General features: G+C 46.0%; 1 protein-coding gene across 1 annotated transcript; it reads right to left on the reverse strand.

Moving 5' to 3' along the window:
• Window positions 1-8,752: 8,752 nt before the first annotated feature.
• On the reverse strand, window positions 8,753-9,043 carry LOC119424853 (FH1/FH2 domain-containing protein 1; the record flags this gene model as incomplete). The annotated part of the gene is given in 1 exon segment (XM_037692365.1): window positions 8,753-9,043. A coding segment is annotated over 1 exon segment (276 nt), but the record flags the coding sequence as incomplete, so codon positions are not given.
• Between the last annotated feature and the right edge of the window lie 4,774 nt (window positions 9,044-13,817).

Consider the following 13,817-nt stretch of genomic DNA (forward strand, 5'->3'; position numbering starts at 1 on the left):
TATGACTTTCCCTTAAAAATTCAATGTTTTCACTGCCTATATGTAAATGTATAACGTCTGTTTATGTTGCTTTGCTGTGGTAGGTTATTTTAATGCCTCAAATTGTGCCCTGTCTAGGACACTGTGTGAGAGATTTTTTTTCTATACCGTCTCTCCTCGTGTTTTCTTTCCTTTTCTTATGTAAGCAAAATATTATTCTGAATAAGAATATGAAGGCCGCGCTAATTATTTATAGTCGCAGCTTCGTGAACTCCGCCCATCTTCGGACGACTGTACGTACATATTCGCGTTGTCTCTCGGTGCAATGCCAATAAAGTTTATTCTGATTCTGAACAGTCACTTGCTTTCTGTGTGAATCAAAACCCTGATGATTCCGCAGCACAGAGGCAAAGTGTTGAATCACATTCAAAAACCCCGTGCGACACTCCAAAAAAGATTTAAATGAGCTGCTGTGTGGAGAACCACAGCGCCCCCACAGCTCGTTAAATGTATGTGCCTCTGTGAAGTCTGACATGTGTGACGTAGGTCTGCTGATGGAAAAACAGCTGATATCACTCAACCGGTTTCACGTGAGTTGCACTGCTGCCACCTGTCTGTAAAAGCTGGTTAGCAGCAGCAGATGTCCAGATAAAGCAGAATTCTCCTCCCTGCTCTGTGCGGCGGCTGCAGAGCGGCTCGGGCGCATTAATGGAATGTTGTTTCTCACAGTTCAAAATTGACAAATCTAGAATAAATCTCATCTTTCCGGTTCGTTGGGACCAGGGAGTGACGAGAGAGGAACCCTGTGTTTTCCTCTCCTTCTGAGACTCTGGAAATTACATTTTAATCAGAACTTCCTGAGCTTCTGAGAGAGGGGACGAGATCTGTTCTAGAAATGACAGAAAACGTCACTACAGTTCCTCCGCACCGGGGTTTGAGCTGTACTGCAGCGTGAATCCCCTGATGAAAACGGTTCACCTATCCGTCTGGAGCGCGCGCTCATTGCCACTCGTTTATAAAGTTATAAAGCGGGCACGCATTTATGCTGTGAGCTCACATGCAAGCTGATATGAGCTGGTGCACGCTGAAGGAGAAAGAAAAAAACGCGCGCCCCCGAGCATGCAAATCGCTTGTGCGTTTGCTGATGCTGCGGGACGCGGCTCATCTGTGCTGTGCTCACGTTGTGTGCCGCTGTTCCGTGTAAATGCTTGGGGAGTGGGTGCACGTATGAGCCGACGTGCCCTGAAGAGTCGTGTGTGCGCGCCCTCATTCATGCGACGTCTTAAGCGAGGATTGCCGCAGGAGCGCGCGTTTGACGCTAGTGCGGTCAGGAAGTAGCGCGCGGCATCGGTGGGGCTAGGTTATCACTGGGCTCGTTCTGCAGAACACGTTCATTCTTGGCTGCGAATCACGTGAGCTTTTGAGTGATTCCACGAGCTGCAGTATTAATTCAGAAAACCTTCTTTGAGGATGAAGGAGCAGAGCCGCTGTGGGGCTTGTGTAGTGAGCTAAGGGTTAACTTCACTACTAATTAATTATTCTTAAAGCTAGTTCAAGCACAAAGAATTTTAATTGTTTAATTACAATGGATTATTTTCTTTTTCGAGTTAAATTTCTGTTCTGTGACCCAGATAACTTGTGAGTGGATTGTTTAATCAGTGACATGAGACGCCATTTTATCTTTGACCCATCAGAATAAATGCGGTCATTTATTTAACAGAATCAAAATTTGACATCAAAACATGTACACATTGATTTGCTTATCTGTTTCTGATTAATAAACTTGGCAAGCTTTACTAACAAGACAACAGAACATTACTGATCGAGACTGATTCATCTCTGAAGGCCTCTAGCTGGATTTACTGGCGAATAGAGTTTAAAGAGAAGGAGAATAGAAGTTTAACGATTTAAAGAGGAGGTTTAGATGGATGAAAGTTATGTGTTGAACCAGAACATTGCACCCTTCCTCTGACATCCAGCTCAGCTCTCCGGTACACTTCAGGACGTCAACGGCTTGTTATCTGAGATGGTGGATACCTCCACTCCGGAACAGAAGTCCATTAGTACGCTCCCTTTTCAGCGTCTCCGGTTAAAGTAGCTAGGGGTCATCAGAAATTGTGACGAAGTACTCAGTTCAACCGAATAAGCTTTCTTAGAAGTGGAGCATTTACTGCTCGGGTTGAGTCACAGCCGAGGCAGGTTGTGACTACGCTGGACTGGAGACACCTTTGGCACATGGTCAAATCCATCCGCTACTTAGTTGAGTCTCATCTCCGACTGAAAGTTACAGCAAGACTGGAAAAAACTTCGAAAAAGACTGAGTTCCAGGACTTAGAAGACTCCAAGACTGAATAGTTCCAAGTGTTGCCTTTTAAAGGGGTATCCACTTCCGGTTACGTGGTACTTCCTGATTGGTTGAAACAACCAGCAGGGGTGTGGTTCTAGTGATGTTAGAGGGTCACTAGAAGTCAAGAGACAGCAGGAATGTTAAAGAACGGTTAGTACAGACGGAGAAATGTTTATGAAGAGGTGAGACAAAGCAGGTGCCAGCAGCTCTTTATTTACTGTCCGAGAGTTTTAAAAACAAGACACTTCGTTCTAATAACTCATCTCTGACTTTCGACCGACATCCACTAATACTCCTCATTCAGACAGAAGACTAAATGCGCACTTACTTCGTAAATAGGCATTTAACTGTATGATCAAAAATCTAATGAGGTTTAAAAATCATTAATACTGTTTCACAGTTGATTTAAATGACTGGTTCACTTCAACATTTAGATATGGTATGAACTAAACACACTTTTTGATTAGCAATATCTTAAAATAGTACTAATAATATAAAAATTAGAGTGTTCTTTCAATTGATTAATTCAGGATACAATTAAATAGTCTCTTGATGAGATAATTTGTATTTCAGGATTCAAATAAATGAAATAACAGTTCCTGTCCCCTGAAGGTCTTCAGCGACAGATTGTTGTCGGAGGCCTAGTTCACACTTGTGAAACTGTTGACGCCGTGGGAGCGCGCATTTGACACTACTGAGGTGAAAACGCGTGTCGCTCCTGCCGAGAACGAGATACGTTACTGGGCTCGTACCACGGTCTCACTTTTACGATGACGTGAACGGCGGGTGCTGAGAGCTGGGTGCGCGCTTTCATAACGCAGCGCCTTATAGGTGAAGGCTGCTTGTGCCGCGGGAGCGCGTGTTGGCACCGCCGGCAGTGAATGAAACAACCTTAAAAGGCTCATTCGTGATGAGTGTGTGTGATGGGGCCGCTGTCAGATCATCCGTGCTGACAGCCTGGCTAAAAGACACTTCATCATAAAATGATGTTTATTTCCACATCGTGTCATCTACACACATCCAGCACACTGACACCTGGTTATCTTCCCCTGAGCTCCGTGGTTTGTTGTCCTAGAAGGCCCCCTGTTGGCGGAGTCCAGGAAAAATTGAACTTCCGGATGCCGGGGACGTCTGACGGGAGGGACTGGCGTAGCAGAGCTGGGGAGACGTTGTACAGCCGTGGAGCATCTTGAAATGATCTCTCACTGATGAAGGCCCTCCAACAAAAAGCTTCTGCAACTCCCCTGAGAGGAAGGTGGAGTGACGAGCAAGGAGAACCTCTGGGACCTCGTTCTCCGGCTGCGATGTGGGCCGGCAGACAGCAAAGAGGCGCACTGGTTGGGGATGACGTCAGCTGCCCTGCAAAGGGAGCGTATGTCTCTTCCCGCCTCTGAACATGTACGCCAACAGCGTAATGTGTTGTTCGCTGCGGTCATCTGGAACGCATGCTGGTGAGTTCAGTTGGAGAGCGGTGTCACCGTCTGGGTTACGCTAACCGGAGGCGCGGGACGCTGGTCCACCTAGACATCTTGCTCCGATGAAGCCTCCGTTAGGCTCGGCTCCAGGGGGCACTGAGGGAATTTCCGCTCGGTGAACCCCTGCTCTGGAGATGGGCGCGGACTGGAGACCGGCCCCCCAATCTACCAGGAAAGCTGGCTGTGGCCTCGTCCCGTAGGACGTCCTGTTGAGAAACCGAGGCCAGATGGATTAGGACGGTGAGCCAGAATGGAGCCTAGAAAAAAACCTTCCCGCCGGATCATCCGAACTGGTGGGAAAGGCGCGGGATGTAAAAAAGGGTCCCTTCATGCCAGCGGCTCCTGGGTTACGCCGGGCAACCCCAGAGGGTGCCGTCGGCCGTGAGCAGTGTGATCGCCGATGCGAAACAAGGTGGGATGAGGTGAGCATTCGCTCAGCCCCCCTCCATTCCAGGAGGGAATGAGCAGCAGGGGGCTGCAGCTGACGTGGCCTGTCCCGGAGGAACCATCCAATTCGCTCCGAGGGTCGGCGATAAGAGGAAAATTACAAGATGGCGTTGTCCAACATGTAGCGACCTGTCACTGAGAAATACTCCTCGGCGCTTACCTTGAAACAAGACTGCTCGTCAGCTTCTCCTCGGGGAGGAGAGCTCACCGGGACGACCGGAGGTCGACATGACAATTCTTAACAAAGGTTGGTCATCTACACAACTTTCCTTCTTCGTTCTTCTGACAGTGCTATAAGCTCGCTGAAGAAAAAATGGGAGCCGATTACCCGCTCTTAACGTAATTTACACGGACCGGGTGGGGCCCACACAGCAGGTGGGCATGGACTAAATTTTTCATTGCAATGCTTCGCATATCGGGATAAACCCATCAACGACAGCCTTAAAGGGCAAAGCCTATACGAAATAGAACTGAATCTTTTTTATGGACTGATGAGTAAATAAAAAATTATCCTGTGTGTTGCATCACACTACTAATGATTGGGAGTCGGGTTGGTCCAAATCCAAAGACATAATGGATGCTTTCAGGCAGAGTATCACTGGTTAAATTATGCAGAACTACTCCCATTGAACAAGTTTTAGATGTATACTTTTATGTTGTAATTTTTTCTATCACCTTTGTTTTTTATACTGTTGAAAGCTCAGGAAAGTGATCAAACTCTTTAATGTGCAATTAGATGCTTTGAGCTGCTGTATTTACGGCCTCGTCTTTTCACTGGAGTAATACACGATCCAGCACAAACACAAGCATGTAGTCTGTCACCATTGTTACTTACATTAGAGGGGTGTCTGACACTTGAAATAAGTGTTACTGTGCTATTAACATGAAACTGCAATAGTAGCAACAAAAACGTTCTATCCATCCATCATCTTTACCCACTTCTTTCTTTGTGGGTCACTGGGGTCACTGGTATCCATATCCAGCAGTCACTGTTCGAGAGGCAGGGGACACCTTGGACAGGTCTCCAGTCCATCACAGGGACACAGAGACAAACAACCATTCACTCTCTCACTCACACCTAGGGACAATTTAGAGTTACCAATCAGCCTAACATGCATGTTTTTGGTCTGTGGGAGGAAACCCATGCATGCACAGAGAGAACATGCAAACTCCACCCAGAAAGGCCCTGAGACCGGGATTTGAACCAGGGTAACCTGTTCGCTGAGAGGCAGCAGCTCAACCTGTTGCACCACCGTGCTGTCCACAAAAACAAAAAAACAAAAACGTTCTCACTCTGGAAATTGGTTTGGAACAATGTCATATCAAGGATCAAGGAACACCGTTTCCATGTGGACAAGACTGAAACAAACAAACAAACAAAAAAACTTTGCACATCCACAAAACACAATTTCTGTGAGACTGTAGCCTGCCCAACTGTGGTTTGCAGGTGTGTCCCAACCAAATATAATCCTCTGAACCTGGAGAACACGTCCAACATCGATCTACAAACCTCAGACTGCAGAGGACACAAAGGGGCTTCTGGGACAATCAGAATGTTGCAAGACAAAATGAGAGGACTTTCCTTCAACATGCTGATGAGTGACGCTGCCTGAGTTCACATCCTGTTTAGAAAAGCGGACTCCCAGCACAAAGCAGTTCGGTTACTGAGCCACCGGACAGGAAACGTCAGCACCAGCGCGGTTCTACAATCTGACCTTTAGGGGTGCTTAGCCCCCAGTGTAGATAATGGCTCTTAGTTTGAACAACACCGTGGCCATTGGCGTCAGAAGCATTTGTAAAGTTGGGGGAGGGGGGCACACTGTTTGAATAAAGTAGATACCATTTCCTGCATTCTGGTGTATTTAAATGGGTTGTTAAACATCTACAATTACCTACATAAACATTTGATTCAATAAATATTTTAGAGAGCTCGGCACAACAAGAAGTAGCGCTAAGCTAGCGGAGCGCAACACAGACACGCTAGCTAAGATGCCACCGACGTAGCGCTCCATTTTATATTGCACAACCAAATAAACACTTTGTGTAAAATCAGCTTAGTTTTAACTGATTATGATAAACAAAGACTAAACCTATGCAACCAGAAGTTACATTTAAAACACAAAACAAAACTAAACACAACTAGCTTTAATCATTAACTTAACCATTAATCATACGAAGTATTTATGACAAAATGGAGGATTTACCTGCAGTTACCTTCATACAGATGAACATGTGTTACTTCCTGTTTATCACTGTTGTATTCAGCTGATCATGAGGTCGTCTGCTGGCCTTTATCCATATTTTATATTTTTTCAGACTCAGTTTAGGTTTTGTAAATGAAATAAACTGTATTCCACTCTTTAATGCTCAGAGTAACGTGTCTGAATTACATGTTCTTCACTGACAACGTTTAAGTCGTTCATAATACACAACCCCGGCAGCACGGTGGCGCAGCTGGTAGAGCTGCTGCCTCTCAGCGAGCAGGTCCCTGTTTCAAACCCCGGTCCAGGGGCCTTTCTGGGTGGAGTTCGCATGTTCTCTCCGTGCATGCGTGGGTTTTCTCCGGGTGCTCCGGTTTCCTCCCACAGTCCAAAAACATGCATGTTAGGCTGATTGGTAACTCTAAATTGTCCCTAGGTGTGAGTGAGAGAGTGAATGGTTGTTTGTCTCGTTTGTCTCTATGTGGCCCTGTGATGGACTTGCGACCCGTCCAGGGTGTACCCCGCCCCTTGCACAGTGATTGCTGGACATGGGCACCAGCGACCCCCGTGACCCAAAATGGAATAAGCGGGTAAAGAAAATGGATGGATGGATAATACACAACCCCGACAATGTTGTTGGAGGAAAAGGGGGTGGAGCTCCTTCAGGTAAAGGGCGTTTCACTTCGGGACAAATTGCGATCACCGATTGGTCTGTTGCTGATGAGCCTACTGGATTGATTGACAGGTGGCGTTGAGGATCCAACTCGTGCAAAAAAATCATAATTTTACTGACCTTTTTGACCGTCATCATTTATTTCAAATTTATTCAATATTTTGGTGAATCTAAGGTTTAAGAACTGAGTTTCCTTACAAAATCCTAATGATGGTTTTTATTTTTCAGGGGTGCTGAGTTCAAATTTTGGGTTCTTGCGCACCCCCACAAAGAGGCCAAAGTCACCACTGGCCAGCAGACAACTTCCTCTGCATCTCCACAAACACTCTTTAAGCTTTTTGTTTAGTTAACGCCTGCAAGTGTTAACATCAGTTTAGAAGACATTAAACTTCTGCTCCACATTTTACTGCAAAACATTCCACAACTGGACCAAAGTGATCTTTTTCATGGACAGGATGGTGGTGGTGGTGGGGGGGGGGGGGGTGCACCAACCTGTTGAACCATGAAAACTGGACCATCTTCAGTTCTGTTTGACTCATCAGAACTTTAAGAAAATGTCTGTCTTAAAATAACACATACTCAACAGAAAAGCACAGTCCAGCCCTGACCCGGCACCTCGACCAGGTTCTTTCTGACCCGTTCTGTTGTAGATCAGTTACTGTGTTTGGGATCATGGTCCAGTTGGACCCAGTTTGGTCCATGCTTCAGCTGGTGGACAGATAGACTCACATTTGACACCAGAACCCTTTGGTCTACAGAGGAGTTCATGGTCCATGCACTGACTTTAAGGAGCCCAAACCATCAGATCTCCACCGCCTGCTGACAGCTGGGAAGAGATGTTTGCTGCAGTGCATTCTGGGTAATCAACTGTCCTTTGATCTGGTTTTGTCCCTGAAGTCTTGTAGTTCCTTCAGATAAAACTTTCCAAACCTAAGCTTTGCTACCATGTTGTTTTTAAGAGGGGCCATGACCTTTGATCTTTGACCTGCTGAGGCCTGTAGTCTGAGATGAAGCTAATATTTGTGAGCACTGCACAGTCTGACCTTCAGGGTGATTTTTTTTTTTTTCTTCTTAATAATCTTTGTCTCTGGAAAAAGATAGACTACAGACAATTTGGAAATGACCTTTGACCCTTCCCAGGTTGATGAGCAGCAACACCTGCTTGTCTGAGGTCACTGCTGATGTCTTTCCATCCTGGTGTTGTGGTAACACACACCTGTATGCTCCAGATCAACAGCTCCTGGCTGATCCTGGCCCTCGGAGATCCTGTGGAAGCAGCAGGTCTTTCCAGGTCCTGTGTTCTGGTTCAGGTCTTGTTGAATGACTCGGTCACTGTTTATTTACTGTAAGGTTAGTTAAAAAGGTGAGAAACTGGACATGTCTGCCCTCACCTGTCTGTCGTTATGTACAGGTGTGTCTGAGCCGAACCCAACAGAACTGCAGTTTAAAACCAGGATCAGGCCCGTGAGGTTCCGAACTTCAGTCATTTTAAAGTTTAAAGAGTCAAACCTTCTCTGTTTCAAACTTATTCTTCGTCTAGTTTTAAGGTTGTTTATTTTCTGTTATCTCAACCCTTAAAGCTGTTTTGGACCCGGTCTGGGTCCGGTCCGATCCGGTGTCAGTGACCCACCTTGAGCGGCGCCTCCAGCAGCTTGTGGATCCCAGAGATCTGCTCGCTGAGCTGCAGGTTCTCTTCCACGTTCACCGTCGGAGGTCTCCGAGGTTCGGGGAAGTTCGTGCAGATGAACGGGTCCGAGTCCTCCAGGTACTGGACCCGGCAGGTGACGGAGGCCATGGCCGAGAGACCCGGACCGGGTCTACAGAGCAGAGGTGGTACACAGGATAGTCCGTCTGAACCAACCCGACAAACTTTGAAATGAAGCAGCGCTGAAAACACAGCGATCATCAAAATTTCGGTTATACACTCAGCTACATCCGGTTAAAATTTCAAAATAAAACACGCCCAAAATATTAAAAAAAAAAAAAAAAAAAAAAAGAAAGGAAAGGAAAGAAACTGAAGAAAGAATCCATCTATCATCTTTACCCTCTTCTTCCTTTTTTGGTTACGGGGGTCACTGGTGCCCATATCCAGCAATCACTGTGCGAGAGACAGGGAACACCCTGGACAGGTTTCCAGTCCATCACAGGGACACACACACACAAGACAACCATCCACTCTCTCATTCACACCTAGGGACAATTTACCAAGGAAGAAAGTGGCTGATTTTTCATTGAAGAAAGAGTGTCGGAAGAAAAGAAACAAGCGGTTTGGCATAAACTGGTTTGTGACTGGACCAGAATGGCAGCTCAAGTTGAGGAAGATGATATGGATTTAAATGATTGGAGTCAAGTTGTTAGTGGAAGAAGAGGAAGAATCGGGCGAGAAAATTATTGTTTGGTAGGGACACAGGTTAGTAAAAGGACTTTGGAAGAAAATAGTTCAGATGAAGGGACACCTGTGGTCCGCAAGAAGATTGTTAAAAAGGAAATTAAAGTTATTCTGAAATACAGCTGGGTCCAATTGCATTATCAAAAGAACTCAAAAAGAAGATTGGAGATATTTATTTTGCAAAAACACTTAGAGATGGGAGTATACTGGTCATTTGTAAAACTGAAACACTGAAAACTAAAGCACTGAATATTGAAAGTATTTGTAGAAAAAATGTGTGAGAGAAAAGGATTTTAGGAGAGAAGAAAGTAGCAAGGGGAGTAATAACAGGAATACCAGTAAAAGAAGATCCAGAAAAGCTTAAAAAGAGCATTTGGGGTGCAGAGGTAAATCAGATCAAAAGATTATTGAGAACAATAAATGGAGAAAGAACTGAAAGCCTTTCTATAATGATTGAATTTCAAAATAATGTACTTCCAGAGAAGGTTAAGATCGGGTTCATGAGCTTTCCAGTTAGGCCTTATGTCCCTCCCCCACTCAGGTCTTATAAGTGTCAAAGATATGGACACATTGTAGCAGTGTGTAAGGGACGGCAAAGGTGTCCAAAATGTGGGGGTGATCATAGATATGAGGAGTGTGGTGACAATGCCCAAGATAAATGTTGTAATTGTGGGGGACAGCATAGAGTGACTTTTGGAGGATGTGAAGTTAGGAAAAAGGCCATATCAGCTATGCTGAAGCTGTGAAAAAAGTTCAAGAACAAACTGGAAAGAGAGAGCTTATTGTACAACAAAACCCAACATCCCAGTTACCAAAAGAGAGAACTGAACCTACAATTACAGTGGAGAGGATCGTGTTGTTCATTGCATATGTGATTAACTGTGCAGACCAGGTAAAGTACAAAACAGAGAAAATTAAAATAATAGTTAAAGGAGCAGAGAAATTTTTTGGTATAAAAGACATTTCATGGGAGCATATTAACAAAGAACTGGGGGGAAACGGGAAGTCAGGGACATCAGGAGAGGGGGCACTCTGATTATTCTACAGTGGAACGCTCGAAGTTTAATCGCAAATGGACAAGAATTTAAAGGCTTCATTAAAAATCTTAACAAAAAAAACGTTGGTTATGTACTGTAACCCCAGATTCTATGAGTATAGGCGTAGCCCTTTAAGGCTGTCGCTGTTGGGTTTATCCCGTTATGCGCAGCATAAGCACTGAAAAAATTTAGTTCACGCCCACCTGCTGTGTGGGCCCCACCCGGTCCGTATAAATTACATTAAGGCTGCAGTCCGGTGTGATTCAACGCTGGAGCATATCACCTCTCATGGTATAGTACTGTTGAGCTAGAAATGTCTAGGTGAAAAGAATTTGTTGACCTTTTGCTCTTTTTTCCAGTTTCCTGGTTCCTTCGTGTTTTTTGATTCTCCTCGTGGCCTGACCTGGATCCCTCGGCCTGTCAGGTATCCCTCGTGTCTCTTTGCCTCCAGTTGCCAGCCTTCCTCGTTGCCTTTTGGACCCTTGTTGGATTTCCCTCTGCTGCTCACTCCTTGGACTGAAGGACCAGCTCACCTCCTTCGGGTTTGGACTGTTAGGACAAGACGCTCTTTAATCTAACCACTCTGGTCCAAAACCAGCTGATCACATGCTCAAGAAGGACCATCAGCCTAACAATGGATCATTAGCACACTGATGGCTGTTTACTATTCACAGAGGGCTGAGTGATACTAGCAATCACAGCAATGTAAGAGGGGGACAATTGAACACGTAGGCCTCCACCCCTGTTTAACGATGAACGGTTTCTTTTCACAAAGATGGCCTCCTTTACTCCTCTCTCAAACCATCGTTCCTCTCTATCCAGGACGTGCACATCTTCATCCCTGAAAGAGTGACCGCTGGCCTGGAGATGAGTGTAGACCGCAGAGTCCTGGCCTGATGATGTTGATCTTCTGTGCTGGGCCATCCTTTTGGCCAGTGGCTGTTTTGTTTCCCCGAAGTAAGACTGATCACAGCCCTCCTGACACTGAACAGCATACACAACATTACTCTGTTTGAGCCGGGGGACTGGATCTTTGGGATGAACCAGTCTTTGACGTAATCTTGGATCTTGGATTCCAAGATGGCGCCGGTGTGTAGGGCTGCCCGTCTCTCTCTCTCTGCTTGTATTTTATTTTTGTTATTTTTACAATGGTTTGTGCAGTGTGCCGAGTCATATTTTCAGTATGATCGTCGGGCACTTTTGGAGCTCCGTACTTTGCTGAAATTCCCGCGGAGTTTTTGAACAGCGGCCAGCACTCTCCCCCACCAATCCTATCTGAGATTCCTGCGTTCCTTCTGCATGACCCTGGCCTTTCTCCATGGAAGAAACGTCGCAGACGTCGTGGGAAGCGTGCAGGGATTTTGGTGAAACTGAGGCAAAGTGTGGATTATTCTATCAGGACTCGCTCTGGATCTGATCATCTCCTCTCTGACCCGTGGTGCTCCCAGGGCCCAGCTGCTGGCCAGCTGCCCGCGCGCTCAGTCCATGGAAACACCTGGAGTTGTTTACCTGTGCGCCGCACCAGCAGACCAGGAGGAGCTGTTCTTCATAACCTGCGCCCGCTGGCGCGCGCGTCTCCATCCACGGCTGTGCCTGTGTTGGACAATATCAGGATGTGTTTAATCAACGCAAGGTCTGTTTCCAACAAGACCTTTATCCTCAATGACTTTTTTAAAGATGAGGAGTTGGATTTTCTGTTCGTCACAGAATATTGGATTTCTGATGTTGAGTCTAGCGCCTTGGTGGAATTACTACCTCCGGACTGTCTGTGTTTCAATGCCCCGCGGCCATCAGGTCGGCGCGGGGGGGGGGGGGGGGGGGCGGGGATTATTAACAGTTTTTAAAGCAAACTTGGCCTGTAAACAGTTGTCCATCCCGGCGTCCCGCGCCAACTTTGAGCTGAGCGCCTTTGAACTCGGACACTCTCCTACGGTTCTGTGCGCGCTCGTCTACCGCCCCCCTCGTTCTAAGGACTTCATAAATGAATTATCTGACTTTTTGGCTGATATCACACAAAGATACACTCACTTTTTGCTTATTGGTGACTTTAATTTGCATGTGTGTTGTCAGGAGAAGCCCTTAGTGAAAGACTTTCTAGATTTACTGGACTCTTTTGGCTTAGCTCAGCAGGTGAGCGGCCCCACCCAGGAACATGGTCACACGCTGGACCTCGTTTTAACACGCGATGTCTCTGTTTCTAATTTGAAAATCGGTGACAATGTTTTTTCAGATCACATGCCTGTATTGTTTGACTTCACACCCCCTTGTCATACTGCTAAGACGTGCGTTCCTGCACGTACTACGCGTTCCATTAACCGTTTCACTGCTGCTCGTTTTAATGAAGGTTTTAACTCTGAGAGGATCGAACAGCTCTAGGTGTCTCTTACCACTGAGGAGCTAACCTCTCAGTTCAACTCTGCCTGTTTAAATGTTCTGGACCGTGTTGCTCCCCTTAAGACCAGAAAAACGAAACTTAAATCAGAGCCCTGGCTGAATGACGTCACACGAGCCGTTAGGCGGCAGTGTCGCAGAGCTGAACGAAGGTGGAGGAAGGACAGGCTGCAAATTTCTTTTCAAATGTTAAGGGAGAGTTGGCATCACTATCAGAAAACCGTTAAAGCTGCCAAATGTAAATTCTTCTCTGATTTAATTGTCTCCAACTCCCACAACCCCCGAGTTCTTTTCTCCACCCTGAACTCAGTTCTACACCTCAGTGAGCCTTCACCTCTGGAAGCCTCAACTGAGCTGTGTGAAAACTTCCTCCATTTCTTTTTAGAAAAAGTGGCAAACACCCGGGCACTCATTTCTCCGCCAGCTCATGATCTGTCCATCCCATCTCAGTGTGTGGCTGTGTTTGACCACTTTGAGCCCATCTCTCTGTCCTCTCTGGAGCAGGTAATGTGCAGCATGAAGCCATCTGGTTATCCCTTTGATGTGGTCCCCCCTCGACTGCTAAAGGAAGTTTTTCCTACCCTGGGTCCTTTTATCCTCGCTATTCTGAATAGTAGTTTATCCTCAGGTGTGTTGCCAAAGACTTTTAAACATGCTGCTGTCCAGCCCCTCCTGAAAAAACCTAACCTTGACCCCTCAGTCATGTCCAACTTCCGGCCTGTCTCCAGACTCCCATTCACCTCTAAACTACTGGAAAAAATTGTGGAGTCTCAGTTGAAACAGTTTTTGGGGGATCACGCTATCCTTGAGTTATTCCAATCTGGCTTCAAATCTCTCCATAGCACTGAAACTGCTCTACTGAAGGTTTTTAATGACAT

This window comes from Nematolebias whitei, chromosome 2 (assembly GCF_014905685.2).
Source record: "Nematolebias whitei isolate Nwh7 chromosome 2, NemWhi1, whole genome shotgun sequence".
Taxonomy (NCBI): Eukaryota; Metazoa; Chordata; class Actinopteri; order Cyprinodontiformes; family Rivulidae; genus Nematolebias; species Nematolebias whitei.